Source organism: Primulina tabacum, chromosome 13, assembly GCF_025594145.1.
Source record: "Primulina tabacum isolate GXHZ01 chromosome 13, ASM2559414v2, whole genome shotgun sequence".
NCBI lineage: Eukaryota > Viridiplantae > Streptophyta > Magnoliopsida > Lamiales > Gesneriaceae > Primulina > Primulina tabacum.
In genome coordinates this window covers 26,895,744-26,912,638 of record NC_134562.1, presented here as the reverse complement: position 1 = coordinate 26,912,638, position 16,895 = coordinate 26,895,744, and the positions used below count along the sequence as shown (strand labels likewise).

The 16,895-nt window shown below is 39.4% G+C and overlaps 1 protein-coding gene across 1 annotated transcript; it reads left to right on the top strand.

Annotated features, from left to right (window-relative positions):
* The first annotated feature begins 14,698 nt into the window (after positions 1–14,698).
* LOC142523183 (glycosyltransferase BC10-like) lies at positions 14,699–16,570 on the top strand. Its single transcript, XM_075626839.1, has 2 exons — positions 14,699–15,283; positions 15,830–16,570. Exons 1-2 carry the CDS (start codon positions 14,705–14,707, stop codon positions 16,472–16,474), a joined length of 1,224 nt encoding a protein of 407 aa, XP_075482954.1. The 5' UTR covers positions 14,699–14,704; the 3' UTR covers positions 16,475–16,570.
* Positions 16,571–16,895: the final 325 nt, after the last annotated feature.

The following is a 16,895-nucleotide window of genomic DNA, read 5'->3' as shown; positions in this document are numbered from 1 at the left end:
TGCTACATTTTCTTTTCTTCAGTACGATTTGTTCATTCAGTTGTTTCCTTACGTTCTAAAATTAATAAAAGTATGATTATTTATTTATCTCAGTCGTTCATCTATATTCAAGTTATGCTTACTTATTAACTTCAGTTGTGCTAGCATAACTCATTTATCCAATCTTGTCGTTATGCACGTCAAATTCTTAGAAGCGTTTAACTTGTAGGAAATGGCCGGTATACCACCAAGACAAAATCGCAACCCCCGTTACGCTAACAACAACAACAACAACAATGCCAACGAAGAAGGCAACGTACCTCCACCTCAGTTCAGACTTAATCAAGCAGACTTGATGGCCATAGCCACGATCATGGCAACAACACTGCAAGGGTTAGTGAACCCGAATGCCAATCAACCACCACCACCTCCACCACAGCATGGAGTCAAGTTCCATTATGAATCCCTCCGCAAAAACAGGTGTCCAACCTTCAGTGGGGATGCAGACCCCGAAATTAGCCAAAGCTGGCTAAAAAGCGTGGAGACTCAGTTGCGACTGTTGGATGTCCCGGATGCACTGAAAGTGGACATGATAGTGCCTTTCCTGGAAGATCGAGCAGGCAAGTGGTGGGAAGCAATCTCGCCAGCCGTGACAGCTGCAGGACCAATCACGTGGCAATGTTTTAAGGAAGCTTTCCTGAAACAGTATTATCCCGCCGAGTCCAGACTGCAGAAACTAAGTGAGTTTGAGAATTTCAGTCAAGCGCCCGACATGTCAGTTGTAGAATACACCTCCCAGTTCAACGCCTTAGGATCTTATGCTCCGGCAATCATGGCGGACGAAGTTCTAAAATTACACCGCTTCAAAAAGGGTTTGAACAGCAGAATACAGTCGGCTTTGGCAGTCTACCGACATGCGAACTTCTCAGACCTGATGGGCGCAGCTATCCGAGCTGAAGCTGATATCCAGCGCAGAGAGAAGGAGATTAGGAACAAAAAGCCTATGAATGATCAGTCTTCTCATGGCAGTTAGCCGTTCAAGGAACCGAACCATTTCGGTGAACCATCTAAAGGGCCTTCGCCTGCCTCAGGCTACCAGGCCATTAAGCCTTGCCCAACTTGCCAGTTACGACACCTGGGAGAATGTCGTAGAGCCAGCGGCGTCTACTTTGGATGCGGAAAACCAGGACACCGTATGGCAGATTGCCCAGCCGCCAGCAACAAAACAACTGGACCAGGTAAAAGAGACGGGTCGAGCTCAGGGGCGAATGCCAGTAAACCACGGGAGAACAAACCAAATGCCAGGGTGTTTGCCATAACGCAGGAGGAGGCAGATTATGCAAGCGATGTTGTGACAGGTACCATATTTTTTCAGCAAGTGCCTGCTTATGTGTTATTTGACTGTGGCGCTACGCATTCTTGTATATCTAAGAGATTTGATAAGAAGTTAGGACGTAAGCCCGATAAGCTAACCGAACCTTTCCATCTAGCCACACATACTAGTAGAGCCATTGAGACTGACGAAATTACAGAGATTGAAAAAAATCAGTATTGGTAATTAGATGTTTAGAGCCGACCTGATACAGTTGATCATGGTCGATTTCGGTATCATCTTAGGAATGGATTGGTTAGCAAGAAACAATGCGGTAGTAGATTTTAAGGGAAAGGAATATCCCTACCTATTTGGAGACCAGGCCAACTCCAGTTTCGAGGACGAAACTTCTCATAAGAAGGGAGGGATGTAAGAACCGATTTTTTTGCATGCAATCAAGAACTATATGGAAATTTTAAGATTTGATTTATTGTATTAAACAAGATATACATATGGGAAAATAATTGATTTTTGGAATCTTAAGTCAATCCAATTAGGACAAGGGCATGCAAATTTCGAAATTTTGGGAAGGGGATTTGCAAGATTGAGATATCCCTCAAAATCTAGAAGATTGAAGCATTATATTACAAGCATTTTCGAAATCCTACAAGATTATATGACTAAATATTGTGATGGGTAGATACATGATAAAAAGGAAGCAAATCATCAAGGGTTGCTCAAAATCCTTCCCATCTAGCAACCATATTTTTAGCCAAATCAAGAGCAATGGATTAGGGAATAAAAAACCTCACAACCTAGGTAACTCAATTTTCGAAATCGGGCAAGGATTTAGAGTCAAATTTGTGAGATATGGCATGAATTATGGTATGATTTGAGTGCCAAATTTAGACCTTTTCCCTCACCTATAAATACTCCATCATCCCTATTCATTCTCTACTCAAGATTTTTGAAATTCCCTTGCTGAAATCTCGAAATTCAGCAGCCTCTCTATAGCCAAACTCTGCCCAAATATCGCCCCAACATCAGCCTTAAAGTGGAACCGAAGCGCTGCCCGGACAAGGAGCGAGGAGCGATCTAAATCCCGAAGCCAATCATCCACGTTTTTAGCAAGAAAATACACTGTAAGTGGGCTGTTTTAAAAATTATAATTTCGGTTTATGGATATGTGAAAATTTTCGGTTTTGTTGTTTTAAAAATACGGTCGAGCACCGTCGTTCCGTCTATACGTTTTTACGAAATTTTGGTACGTTATGTTTGACACTGTGAGGATTCCCTGAAAATGAGTGGAATTCCAACATATGGCCCTTAACAGTGGGATAGAACTGTTTTATGGCCTCGCCCCCTTAGAGGATTAAAACTTAGGGACTGACGTCAGTAAACCGTTAAAGGTGAAAAATCGCAGTGTTATTACGTTATTGAATTTACGTTACGATTATGAAAAGCACGATGTACATTTATGATATGTTTCGAAAATGTTATTAAATTGGTTATGTTGTGTTCAAAGTCCCCCATTTACTGAGTATTCCCAAATACTCACCCCCCTTACAACCCTTCCCAGATAAGTCCGAAGAACAGATTGAGGAGGAAGAATCCGAGCAGTTTTGAGGATGGTGAATGTTCAAGAAAATTGATTATGTTTATGTTGTTATTAATTAGATTTCCGTTACCGCATTAAAACTCTGTCATCTTATTTAATTCGGTATTGTAAAGAAAATTGTTATTTCATTGAGATTATGATATATAAACTGGTTTCGATTTATACTGTGCTACGAAAGGCTTGTTGTTTTCAATTGTGTGATTGCTAAATGACGCCGGTGTCAATCCCGAGTTTTGGGGCGTGACATTTAAGTGCTATCAGAGCCGCCAGGTTCATAATCCGAGTGGAAAAGCCGATTTTCGAAGAAAAAAAAAACCGAAAATTTTTCGGACGAGTTTTGACTCGAGGCCGATGCTACCCCCTCCGAAAAGGCCCAACGATCGAGACTCACCACCCTAAAGTCGTGAGCACCAGGCTGAAATCGCAAAAACCCTTCGTTTAAGCCTCCGAAACGTCGTTTTTGCCGTTTTAGGAAATATTCGTAGACCCTATAACTTCTCGTAGGAAATTCCGAATTCGATTCCGTCAATCGTTCCAGAATCCTCTCGACATATGCTTCGAACCCATATGTCAAATTCCAAACTTTCCATTTTTGGAAAAAAATATATATTTATTTAAATTTCGAAAATTTCATATATATTGCATATTCTCACTTGTTATATACTGTATATTTCGGATTCTGAGCATTTTCATTTTTATTTTCCAGGAAATGGCTCGTTTTCATGTCACTGTCCGTAAGAAAGTAGCCCCGATTACCCATAGGGAGACTATTCAGTTGGATCACCACCAGCATCGCACCCGCGCTCAGGCTGCTATACATTTAAGGGAATTGGCTATAGGACACCAGGATAGGACTATCAGGAGGCTGAGAGCTAGAAATCTTGAGAGGAGGCATCAAGTGGAGAATCTGACTACCAAGCTGATGGCAGCGGAAAAGAGGATAGATGAAGTCTTTGAAATGTTCGAGCTCGTTAAGGAACATAACTGCGAACTGCGAGAGTCATTACAAATAACGATGAGTCAAGCCAAGCAAGCTAAGGAAGAATTGGATAGACGCACCATAGAACTGTCTGAAGCCCGTCATGCCCGGCTGAGGGATAAGGAAAAAATTGAAGAGTCTTGGAATGTGATCATGCAATTATATGAGAATAACCAGAGGCTATCGAAGGAGGTAGACGAAAGGAAAGCAAAGGAGAAGGAGCTCATCCAGAAGAATGAAGCAAACTGCGCATATGCAAGAGATGAATTGAATGACGCGATAGGAAAGATTCTGACCCACAGGGAAGAGATTGCTGAATTGGAATCGGAAAATCAGAGTCTTCAGATGTAGCTTGCAGAGTTCTTAGACCCTAGAGATGCCTGAAGATCCCGAAGAGGAAGAAGCCCCACCTGACGTGGCCATGGGGAATGGAGAGATAGCGGATTAGAGCATTTTAGTGAACCATTCTTAGTAGTCTATTTCCATGGTTGCTACATTTTCTTTTCTTCAGTACGATTTGTTCATTCAGTTGTTTCCTTACGTTCTAAAATTAATAAAAGTATGATTATTTATTTATCTCAGTCGTTCATCTATATTCAAGTTATGCTTACTTATTAACTTCAGTTGTGCTAGCATAACTCATTTATCCAATCTTGTCGTTATGCACGTCAAATTCTTAGAAGCGTTTAACTTGTAGGAAATGGCCGGTAGACCACCAAGACAAAATCGCAACCCCCGTTACGCTAACAACAACAACAACAACAATGCCAATGAAGAAGGCAACGTACCTCCACCTCAGTTCAGACTTAATCAAGCAGACTTGATGGCCATAGCCACGATCATGGCAACAACACTGCAAGGGTTAGTGAACCCGAATGCCAATCAACCACCACCACCTCCACCACAGCATGGAGTCAAGTTCCATTATGAATCCCTCCGCAAAAACAGGTGTCCAACCTTCAGTGGGGATGCCGACCCCGAAATTAGCCAAAGCTGGCTAAAAAGCGTGGAGACTCAGTTGCGACTGTTGGAAGTCCCGGATGCACTGAAAGTGGACATGATAGTGCCTTTCCTGGAAGATCGAGCAGGCAAGTGGTGGGAAGCAATCTCGCCAGCCGTGACAGCTGCAAGACCAATCACGTGGCAATGTTTTAAGGAAGCTTTCCTGAAACAGTATTATCCCGCCGAGTCCAGACTGCAGAAACTAAGTGAGTTTGAGAATTTCAGTCAAGCGCCCGACATGTCAGTTGTAGAATACACCTCCCAGTTCAACGCCTTAGGATCTTATGCTCCGGCAATCATGGCGGACGAAGTTCTAAAATTACACCGCTTCAAAAAGGGTTTGAACAGCAGAATACAGTCGGCTTTGGCAGTCTACCAACATGCGAACTTCTCAGACCTGATGGGCGCAGCTATCCGAGCTGAAGCTGATATCCAGCGCAGAGAGAAGGAGATTAGGAAAAAAAGGCCTATGAATGATCAGTCCTCTCATGGCAGTCAGCCGTTCAAGAAACCGAACCATTTCGGTGAACCATCTAAAGGGCCTTCGCCTGCCTCAGGCTACCAGGCCATTAAGCCTTGCCCAACTTGCCACTTACGACACCTGGGAGAATGTCGTAGAGCCAGCGGCGTCTAATTTGGATGCGGAAAACCAGGACACCGTATGGCAGATTGTCCAGCCGCCAGCAACAAAACAACTGGACAAGGTAAAAGAGACGGGTCGAGCTCAGGGGCGAATGCCAGTAAACCACGGGAGAACAAACCAAATGCCAGGGTGTTTGCCATAACGCAGGAGGAGGCAGATGATGCAAGCGATGTTGTGACAGGTACCATATTTTTTCAGCAAGTGCCTGCTTATGTGTTATTTGATTGTGGCGCTACGCATTCTTGTATATCTAAGAGATTTGATAAGAAGTTAGGACGTAAGCCCGATAAGCTAACCGAACCTTTCCAACTAGCCACACCTACTAGTAGAGCCATTGAGACTGACGAAATTACAGAGATTGAAAAAAATCAGTATTGGTAATTAGATGTTTAGAGCCGACCTGATACAGTTGATCATGGTCGATTTCGGTATCATCTTAGGAATGGATTGGTTAGCAAGAAACAATGCGGTAGTAGATTTTAAGGGAAAGGAATATCCCTACCTATTTGGAGACCAGGCCAACTCCAGTTTCGAGGACGAAACTTCTCATAAGGAGGGAGGGATGTAAGAACCGATTTTTTTGCATGCAATCAAGAACTATATGGAAATTTTAAGATTTGATTTATTGTATTAAACAAGTTATACATATGGGAAAATAATTGATTTTTGGAATCTTAAGTCAATCCAATTAGGACCAAGGCATGCAAATTTCGAAATTTTGGGAAGGGGATTTGCAAGATTGAGATATCCCTCAAAATCTAGAAGATTGAAGCATTATATTACAAGCATTTTCGAAATCCTACAAGATTATATGACTAAATATTGTGATGGGTAGATACATGATAAAAAGGAAGCAAATCATCAAGGGTTGCTCAAAATCCTTCTCATCTAGCAACCATATTTTTAGCCAAATCAAGAGCAATGGATTAGGGAATAAAAAACCTCACAACCTAGGTAACTCAATTTTCGAAATTGTGCAAGGATTTAGAGTCAAATTTGTGAGATATGGCATGAATTATGGTATGATTTGAGTGCCAAATTTAGACCTTTTCCCTCACCTATAAATACTCCATCATCCCTACTCATTCTCTACTCAAGATTTTTGAAATTCCCTTGCTGAAATCTCGAAATTCAGCAGCCTCTCTATAGCCAAACTTTGCCCAAATATCGCCCCAACATTAGCCTTAAATTCGAACCGAAGCGCTGCCCGGACAAGGAGCGAGAAGCGATCTAAATCCCGAAGCCAATCATTCACGTTTTTAGCAAGAAAATACACTGTAAGTGGGCTGTTTTAAAAATTATAATTTCGGTTTATGGATATGTGAAAATTTTCGGTTTTGTTGTTTTAAAAATACGGTCGAGCACCGTCGTTCCGTCTATACGTTTTTACGAAATTTTGGTACGTTATGTTTGACACTGTGAGGATTCCCTGAAAATGGGTGGAAGTTCCAACATATGGCCCTTAACAGTGGGATAGAACTGTTTTATGGCCTCGCCCCCTTAGAGGATTAAAACTTAGGGACTGACGTCAGTAAACCGTTAAAGGTGAAAAATCGCAGTGTTATTACGTTATTGAATTTACATTACGATTATGAAAAGCATGCTGTACGTTTATGATATGTTTCGAAAATGTTATTAAATTGGTTATGTTGTGTTCAAAGTCCACCATTTACTGAGTATTCCCAAATACTCACCCCCCTTACAACCCTTCCCAGATAAGTCCGAAGAACAGATTGAGGAGGAAGAATCCGAGCACTTTTGGGGATGGTGAATGTTCAAGGAAATCGATTATGTTTAAGTTGTTATTAATTAGATTTACGTTTCCGCATTAAAACTCTGTCGTCTTATTTAATTCGGTATTGTAAAGACAATTGTTATTTCATTGAGATTATGATATATAAACTGGTTTCGGTTTATACTGTGCTACGAAAGGCTTGTTGTTTTCAATTGTGTGATTGCTAAACGACGCCGGTGTCAATCCCCGAGTTTTGGGGCGTGACATATATCATCCCAATATAGAGGGGAACTGCATTTCTTTCCGTACAACGCTTCAAATGGTGCCATCTCAATACTCGTCTGATAGCTGTTGTTGTACGAGAACTCACAAAGTGGCAAAGATTTTTGCCAACTAGTGCTAAAATCAAGCACTATAGCTTTCAGCATATCTTCCCGTGTCTGGATAGTCCGCTCTGACTGTCCGTCAGTCTGTGGATGATATGCGGTACTCAGATGCAACTTCGTACCTAGAGCCTGCTGTAAACTCTGCCAAAAGTGCGAAGTAAACCGAGGATCACGATCTGAAACAATCGACTTCGGCACTCCGTGCAATCTGACCACCTCTCTGACATAAATCTCTGCCATCTGGTCATGACGGTACGTCATCTTGTACGGAATAAAACATGCTGATTTGGTCAATCTGTCAATCCCGACCCAAATCACATCACAACCTCGGGAGCATCTCGGTAACTTCGTCACAAAATCCATGGAAATGTGATCCCATTTCCATTCAGGAATAGATAAACTCTGTAACAGTCCTCCGGGTTTCTTTCTTTCTGCTTTCACCTGCTGGCAATTCAGACATTTTGATACAAATTCCGCAATATCAGCTTTCATTTGTTTCTATCAAAACTGTCTTTTCAAATCGTTATACATCTTTCTGCCACCGGGATGAATACTTAATCGACTGCTGTGTGCTTCGGCCAATATCTGTTGTTTCAAATCGGAAACATTCGGCACAACAAAACGATTATTCACATACAGTACGCTATCCCGTACCTGATATTCTGATCGATGCCCTGCTCTTACCATCGATATCAAATTCTGAACATTCTGATAAACTTTCTGAGCCGCTTTAATTCGCAAAATCAGCTCTGGTTCAACTTGAACAGCATATAATCTCAGCGGTCTATAATCTGCCTCAAATACCAATACAGACAAATATCAATCTTCTATCAAATTTGAAACACCAATCGTCGATAAGGATAAAGAACACACCTTTCAACTCAGTGCATCTGCTGCTGCATTGGACTTTCCTGGATAGTATTTGATTTCACAATCAAAATCTTTCAATAAATCAAGCCATCTTCGCTGCCTCATATTCAACTCAGACTGTGAAATAGATATTTCAGACTTTTATGATCAGAATAAATTTCAAACTTCTCACCATATAAGTAATGTCGCCATATCTTCAGTGCAAATACAATGGCTGCCAATTCAAGATCATGAATTGGGTAGCGAGATTCATGTGGTTTCAACTGTCTTGAGGCATAAGCAATCACATGTCCCCGCTGCATCAAAATACAAACCAATCCTCTGTGAGAAGCATCACAATAAACGACAAAGTCACCAGTACCTGATGGAATAGTCAAAATCGGAGCACTGGTCAGTCTCCTCTTCAACTCAAGAAAACTGGACTCACAGTCTTCAGACCAAATAAATGGTGCATTCTTCTGAGTCAACTGAGTAATAGGTTTAGCAATACTCGAGAAATATTTAATAAATCGACGATAATAGCCGGCTAAACCCATAAAACTGCGTATCTCTGGTACAGAAGTCGGTCTCGGCCAACTGATCACAGCCTCAACCTTGTTAGGATCAACAGAAATTCCATCTCCAGATATAATGTGACCCAGAAATATAACTTGTCTCAACCAGAATTCACATTTTGACAGTTTAGCATATAATTTCTTTGACATCAGAATTCTCAGTACAATCCTCAAATGCTCGGCATGATCAATCATATTCTTCGAATAAATCAAAATGTCATCAATAAAAATAATCACGAAATCATCGAGATATCTCTGAAATATACGGTTCATCAGACCCATAAATACAGCTGGAGCATTAGTCAAACCGAACGACATGACAATAAACTCATAATGTCCATACCTGGTTCTAAATGTTGTCTTTGAGATATCAGAATCCCTGACTCTCAGCTGATGATATCCAGATCTCAGATCGATCTTGAAATATACAAAAGAACCCTGCAACTGATCAAATAAATTATCAATACGAGGCGAAGGGTACTTGTTCTTTACCGTAGCCTTGTTCAGTTGCCGGTAATCAATGCAAAGTCTCATAGAACCTTCTTTCTTCCTCACAAATAATACTGGAGCATCCCAAGGCGAAACACTTGGTCTGATGTAAGTAAATCTTCAAACTGCTCTTTCAACTCTTTCAACTCAATCGGTGCCATTCTGTACGGAGCTCTGGAAATCGGAACTGTACCTGGCATCAATTCAATACTGAAGTCTATATCTCGAATCGGAGGCAAACCCGGAATCTCATGTGGGAAGACATCAACAAACTCGCATACCACTGGCAAATCAGCCAATGATGGACTCGATTTCAGTAAATCAACTGAATAGATAAGGAATCCTTCTGCTCCTTTCTGTAACAATCGAGTCATAGACAATACGATATCAAAGGAATTCTATATCGAGAACCCTTACCGTAGAATTTCCACTCATCAGCCATATCCGGTCTGAATCTTACAATCTTGTGGAAACAATTAACAGTAGCTCTGTACTTGGTCAGCATATCGATACCGATAATACAGTCAAAATCAGACAATCAAGCACAATACAGTCTAACTCAATCTCATGCCCGTCATACTGTAGCATACAATGTTTAACAGAATTCACTGATATCAAACCTGTCCCCAAAGGAGAAGAGACAGACACTACAGATGATAAAGACTCAACAGGCAATGCATAACTCAATGCAAATCTCTCAGAAATAAATGTTTGAGAAGCACCGGTATCAATCAATACATAAGCAAGGTAACCACATAAAGAACAGTTACCTGCAACGACATCATCAGGTGCTTCCTGGGCCTGCTCCTCTGTCAAATTAAATACTTTGGCCTGCTGTCTCGGAGGCTGGCTCACTGTCTGGCTTCCTCCTGGCCTCTGCTGTGACTGAGGAGTCGTCGGTAGTGGCTGAAAGGAATGTACAGCTGATGATCGCCCACCTGTCTGAGCCACTGATCCAGATGACTCCGCTCCCTGGGATCTCTGGGAACCTCTCTGTGGACACACCCTAGTAAAGTGTCCTGACTGTCTGCAGATATGGCAACTACCAAATGCTCCTTGGCATTGCTCCGTGGGATGTCTCCCTCCGCAGGTTCTGCAGTAAGCTCCGGTATAATTCTGTTTGGATCCACTGGAGCCAGAAGAACTGCTGTCTGATTTCTTGAACTGTTTTCCTCGGGCTTTCAAGAACTCTTTCTTTCCACCACTGCTGCTTCCACCCTCAAATCTGGGAGGAGGTTGCTGTGGCCTCGGTGCTGGAGGAACAAACGAAGCTCCTTTCTGTCTAATCAGACCAGCTTCAACTTCTTTGGCTCGATTCAGGGCATCAGCAAAGTTATTCGGTCTCCCAGTGTTCACCAATGTAAAAATCTCGGGGTTCAAACCATTAATGAACTGATCAGCAATAGCTTCCTCATTCTCGGCGACATGTGGAGCAAATCGCAACAAAGTAGAGAACTTGGTCACATACTCTTCAATGTTCAAATGACCCTGTCTCAGATTGGCAAACTCTGCCCCTTTGTCTTTCCTGTACGACACTGGGAAAAATCTCTGATAAAACTCAGCTTTAAAAACATTCCAGGTAATAGTCGTACCTCGATGCTCCAACGCTCTCTTTGTCGTAATCCACCAATTTTTTGCAACGTCATGCAACTGGTGTCCTATCAATCGGACTCGACGCTCATCTGTGTAATCCAACGAATCAAACATCATCTCAATATCATCTAACCAACACTCACAGTCAACAGAAGTCTCTGTTCCCTTCAAGGTTGGCGGTTTAAACGACTGAAACCTCTTCAGTAACGTTTCCATCGGAGTTGCTGTCACATCCATCGGATTTGCAGATGTACTACCCTGTTCTGGTACTCTTCGAGGAGGCATATCTGATTACCAAAAGGGTTAGCAACCATATACAACAGACCTGTTTCAGTCCTCCTCTGATCATCTTACTGTTGATCAAGAATCGGTTCTGATTCATTCTCAATAATACACGTTACAAATCAATTCAGATAGTCAAGTAAACATGTATTATATAAAGCAGTAACACATGCTAACATTCAAAAGCAAGGAAGAAAACTCAATCTACCCCGCTCACTAGCTCCTATCTCAGTCTAAGGTACCTACGGCTCTGATACCACCTGCTGTGGGGACCCGAACCTAATCCATCTTCTTAATCATTATTAGGATCATTTAATTAATCTGGGTCTAATTTTCTTTTATAAAATACAAATTCGGAAACGTAAAGTAATCAATCTGATATAAATATCAACATAAAGTACAAATCATGTACAACATATGTTTATCCCAACTAGAGTTCAGCCACTACATCAAGTACTGAAAATCAATCTACTCTTAGTCTGGATCTCCACGCTAGTCTTGAATCTCTCATTCTTTTCGTGACCCTGCTCCTGTCCCACCTGTTGTCATGCACACATACAAACAAGACAACAGCCGGATAACTCCGGTGAGAATATAATCCCAGTATAAACAATGTAAACATGCAGTCATATAAAAACATATATAAAAGCCTGAAATACATGTCCATATCATGTATCAAAGCAGAAGACATGTATCGATGTAAAACTGTAAATAAAACTCTGGACTCGTCATTTCAGACTCGACTCATTTCTATTCTAGGGATCCCGTTCCCTGGACATTGGTACGATATACCGAATTTCAGCTATAGGAATGAATCAACTCCTAAGCGACATCGATATAAACCAAACATCCAGTGTCTTGGCGAATCAACCGAAGACTTGGCACATCAGCCAATAACTAGGCACATCAGCCCCTGACTCAACACATGCTCTGCTATAGATCAATAGACTAAGCATACTAATCTCAAGAATTGCAAATATCAATGCAATAACCATTCAGTATGTGATTTATGGAAACTCAAGTTAAATCTAACTCGAGTTGTGCAATCCCGAATCAACATTGATTTATACCTTTCTTTCTATCAATCTGACTCTGTCGAAGTCTCGGATTCAATGCCTGTCAATATTCGATCTGGCAATGACAATAGTGAGGAATACAATATCAATACCCCACTCAATCAATACTGGATATAATCAGAACTAAATCAAATTCTGTTTCAACGGCATAACTGCAGAATCTCAATATACCCAGCAATACAAATCAATAGATATCAATTCCCATAACTCATAATCAGTAACGATACAAATCTGATATCACATCTCAATCAAATCAACCCTGAAACTCATAACAATTTCATACGGTATCTGTTCTTCAATCCGGTTTCGATTAAACATATCAGAAACACCACATATGAATCATATCCGATTCTGGCAGTATCATAATTTCAAATCATAACAAAAGGTAACAAAACTTACGTCCAGTTGAATCTCTCGTCGATCGGAACACGGTACTGAAGTTGGATTGAAAATCAGACGGACGAATCAAAATATAAAGGCGTAAGGATTTCACAAGCCTTTCTCGTTCCTTTTCTTTGTTTCAGCTGAAGGAAATGAAGTGTATATGTATATATATATCCTAAGCTGCATGCCTTGGACACTTGGCTATTTTTCATATAAATCAGGCGGCGCTCGGGCGGTTGTAATGTGCTGCTTGAGCGCGGAATGTTCTGTCCAACATTTTCTTGCATTTCGGTCGACGCTCGGGCGGTCACAAATTACCGCTCGGGCGCCACATCTTCTGCCCGAAACATATTCCTGTTGCACATTGGCGCTCGAGCGGTCAAAACTACCGCTCGGGCGCCAATAGTTCTGCCCAAAAATTACATAATTCATATGCTTTGCCCAATCTGGTCTCGGAATGGTCCATCTATAATCACATCAGTTCATAATCAATAATATCAGATTAATAGAATCAAAATCTTGGGCATTACAACTATGCTAGGTGGTGTTGAAGAAATCTACGACAAGAACCATCGGTTGCTACTGCGTGGTAGTTTGTGAGGAGTAGTCTGTAAAACCCAATAGATATCACGACAATATTATGGTAAAAAGATATAAATTTAATTTACTTGACAGAAGCATGATGAGATGCAAAAATGAAAAACAAATAAAATTTAAATCTGGTGTAAAATGAGAATTAGGACTAAAATAGAAAAATTTCTGAAACATAAGGGACTATTTTTGGCCAATAAAAAAAAAGACAAAATTAAGAATTTATTAAACATTGAGGACCAAATTGGATACTACCCCATGATCGAACTACTCATGCCGGCTATGCTCCATCCCCGGATGTAATGAGTTTTTTGTGGAATTATTTAACTCGAATAGATGTAATGTGGATCAAGTTTAATTTTAATTGCACTAGATTTCTGTAATATACTAATTTTTAAATTAAGTTATGCTGATTAAAGCTGGATTTCTTCCAGGTTAAGTTTCTCCAAAACCACCTTATTTTCTGTTTCTTTTTTTTTTGGGGGGGGGTTAAAAAAGAAGGGACTTTGTTATTTTCTCGTTTTCTTTTTTCTCCTTGGTGGGTAAATAATCGTGCGACTTTCCAATAAAACACGTATTTTCACAGTTCAAACACATGACAATGCAACTACTCTCCTTCACTTTTTAACCCCAAATCTTGTCAATCAATTATATATATTTATGGTCTCTCGTAATTATTAACTTTCCCATAACTAGTATATTACATTTTTCATGCTAATTTTCCATATTACCACACAAATTATCATATTTTGTATGTATTTTCATTTTTTGGATGAGCACTAATATTATTAATCACACAATAAATCTTTTTAAAGTCGATTTTTTGAAAATACTTACGAGTTATATTTACTTATTACGTGTGCACAATTAATAGTTTAATACTTATGCCAATAAAAATCTCTCAAAAATATACATCCCGTTCTTTATATATATTTATCGGAAATCACCAATAAGTCATAACTTTTAATGCTAAGACAAAAACTCAATTTACCCTATCTCATTTGTAAATAATAATTTAAGTATCAAGAATTGGAATTTAAAAATTTCCTTCACATACTTTCCATGCGCATGATTAATGCCAAGGATTCCCTTCCATTTCACGAGTTTAAAATCTTGTTCCACAAATTAATCAATCATCTAAATTTTACTATAAGAACCACCTAAAAAAAAACCCAAATATTACACCAAAAAATTCGTAGAAAACAATAAGAATGTTCGATCATATAAAACTCTGGAAAAGAATGCGAAGGTACATCAAAGATGGAAGATACCAAGTCGCTATGACGATAATGTTCGGCGTATTCCTAACCTTTCTTGTCCTAGTTCTTGGTATGATCGTAAATGACCATTTCAAGAAGTTCATTCTATACGAAAACCTACAAAATTCGCCTCTCAATGCATTTCTTCCCTTCTATATGTCAAATATATCAAAACTGAATTCGAACCATCGTCGTTTTTCCTCGAACCAGCCTCGATTTAATGATTCGAACATGACATACGACTTGAGATTCAAATGGTTTTCTCCTAAGGATATTTGGCATTCCATGAGTGATCAAGAATTAATGTGGCGAGCATCGATGGTTCCACATTTAAATGAGTATCCTTTTAATAGGGTACCTAAGGTTGCTTTCATGTTTTTAACTAAGGGGAGATTACCCTTGGGGCCCCTTTGGGAGATTTTTTTTAAAGGGCATGAAGGTCTTTTCACAATCTATATCCATACTTCACCGGAGTTTGGCCGCGAGCCGCCGGAGTCATCGGTCTTTTACAAGCGTAGAATACCTTCCAAGGTACAAGTTTTGAACTGGGAGGTCAAAATTAGCAGATATGGCCAATTAGTTTATTTGTTTAGATAAAACACACACACACACACATACATATTCAAAAAAATAATACTTCAATTCTAAATTAAAAATTTGTGGTGATAATTAATAGAACCATTTAATTTTATTAATAAACTGTTTTTAGAAAATCAAAGATAAAACATGTACACAATAAATATTATCAAATAAAATTATAACATCTACGTAGACCTAAATTAATTAGCCATAATTAAAGCTTCTTAAGTCTTTGACAATACATTTCCATATATATTAGACTTAAATGAACTTTGCATACTTTATAAAACTTTTGGATATATATATATATCTCTCATACTAGAAAAACATACATTTAGGGGTAAACTTAAAATTTGGGTCATGAAGTCATTTTACATTCTTTGGAAATAGTCGAAATTTATATTTTTAGAAAAATTATACATATGATTTCATATTTTATTTCCTATCATTGCTCGTTTATAAAATTAATAATTTTGGCTTATTTGTATCTTCTTGCAGGAAGTTCAATGGGGAGACATAACCATGATCGACGCTGAAAGACGCCTTCTAGCAAATGCGCTACTCGACTTGTTAAACGAGAGATTCATCCTCTTATCAGAAACATGCATACCTTTGTTCAACTTCACCACCATCTACAACCACTTAATAAACTCCAACCATAGCTTTCTCAACTCCTTCGACGATGCGCGAAGAATCGGTCGAGGCCGATATAACCCTAGAATGTCACCTGCAATAACGTTACCCTATTGGCGAAAAGGGTCTCAATGGTTCGAAGCCAGCAGAAAACTAGCAATAAATATTATTTCAGATGTCACCTATTACCCTATTTTTCGGAACCATTGCATGCCACCATGTTATGTTGATGAACATTATTTTCCTACCTTGGTCAATATAATCTGTCCGAATTTAACGTCGAATATGACGGTTACGTGGACGGATTGGTCGAGAGGTGGTTCGCACCCTATGACATTTAATAGAAATGATGTTACCGAAGAGTTTCTTGAACGTATAAGATATGGCTCGAATTGCACCTACAATGGTGAAATGAGCAATGTTTGTTTCCTTTTTGCTAGAAAGTTTCATCCTAGTACTTTACGAACTTTGCTTAGGATTGCGCCAAAGCTTTTTGGGTTTAATGTTTGACAGTATTATGTACTCCATTAGTGATTATGTAACGTTTGCATTGGTTTAATTAATTGGTTTTTATATGTTAAGATGTAAGCTTTTGTAAAAGAAAATAAATTTCTTGCTTTTCAATATTGAATTATTTATCAAAGAAACCAAATTCCATTTTAGAAATATATAATGTGAATTACTTCATATAACATAATTCAGAAAAGAGTAATTGAATTAAAATGGGTGAAATTGTACCATTGAATATTTGAGAATTCACTTGAAGTTTCCATTTGTTAATATGGTAATTCCCTAACATGGCCTAACAGAAAATAACAACGAAAAACATGTGTGTGTTAAGTATAAACACAATGAATCCATTACTTTCATCGTCCTTTCTAATATATATCCATTTTGTTCTTGACCGCAGATTGATCATACAAAGTGAATA

What these genes read in the sequence shown, in the direction of transcription:
- LOC142523183 (XM_075626839.1), top strand. Translation starts at nt 14,705, where the DNA reads ATGTTCGATCATATAAAACTCTGGAAAAGAATGCGAAGGTACATCAAA. An exon ending in AGCGTAGAATACCTTCCAAG is followed by an intron (nt 15,284 to 15,829) that starts GTACAAGTTTTG and finishes ATCTTCTTGCAG; the next exon opens with GAAGTTCAATGGGGAGACAT.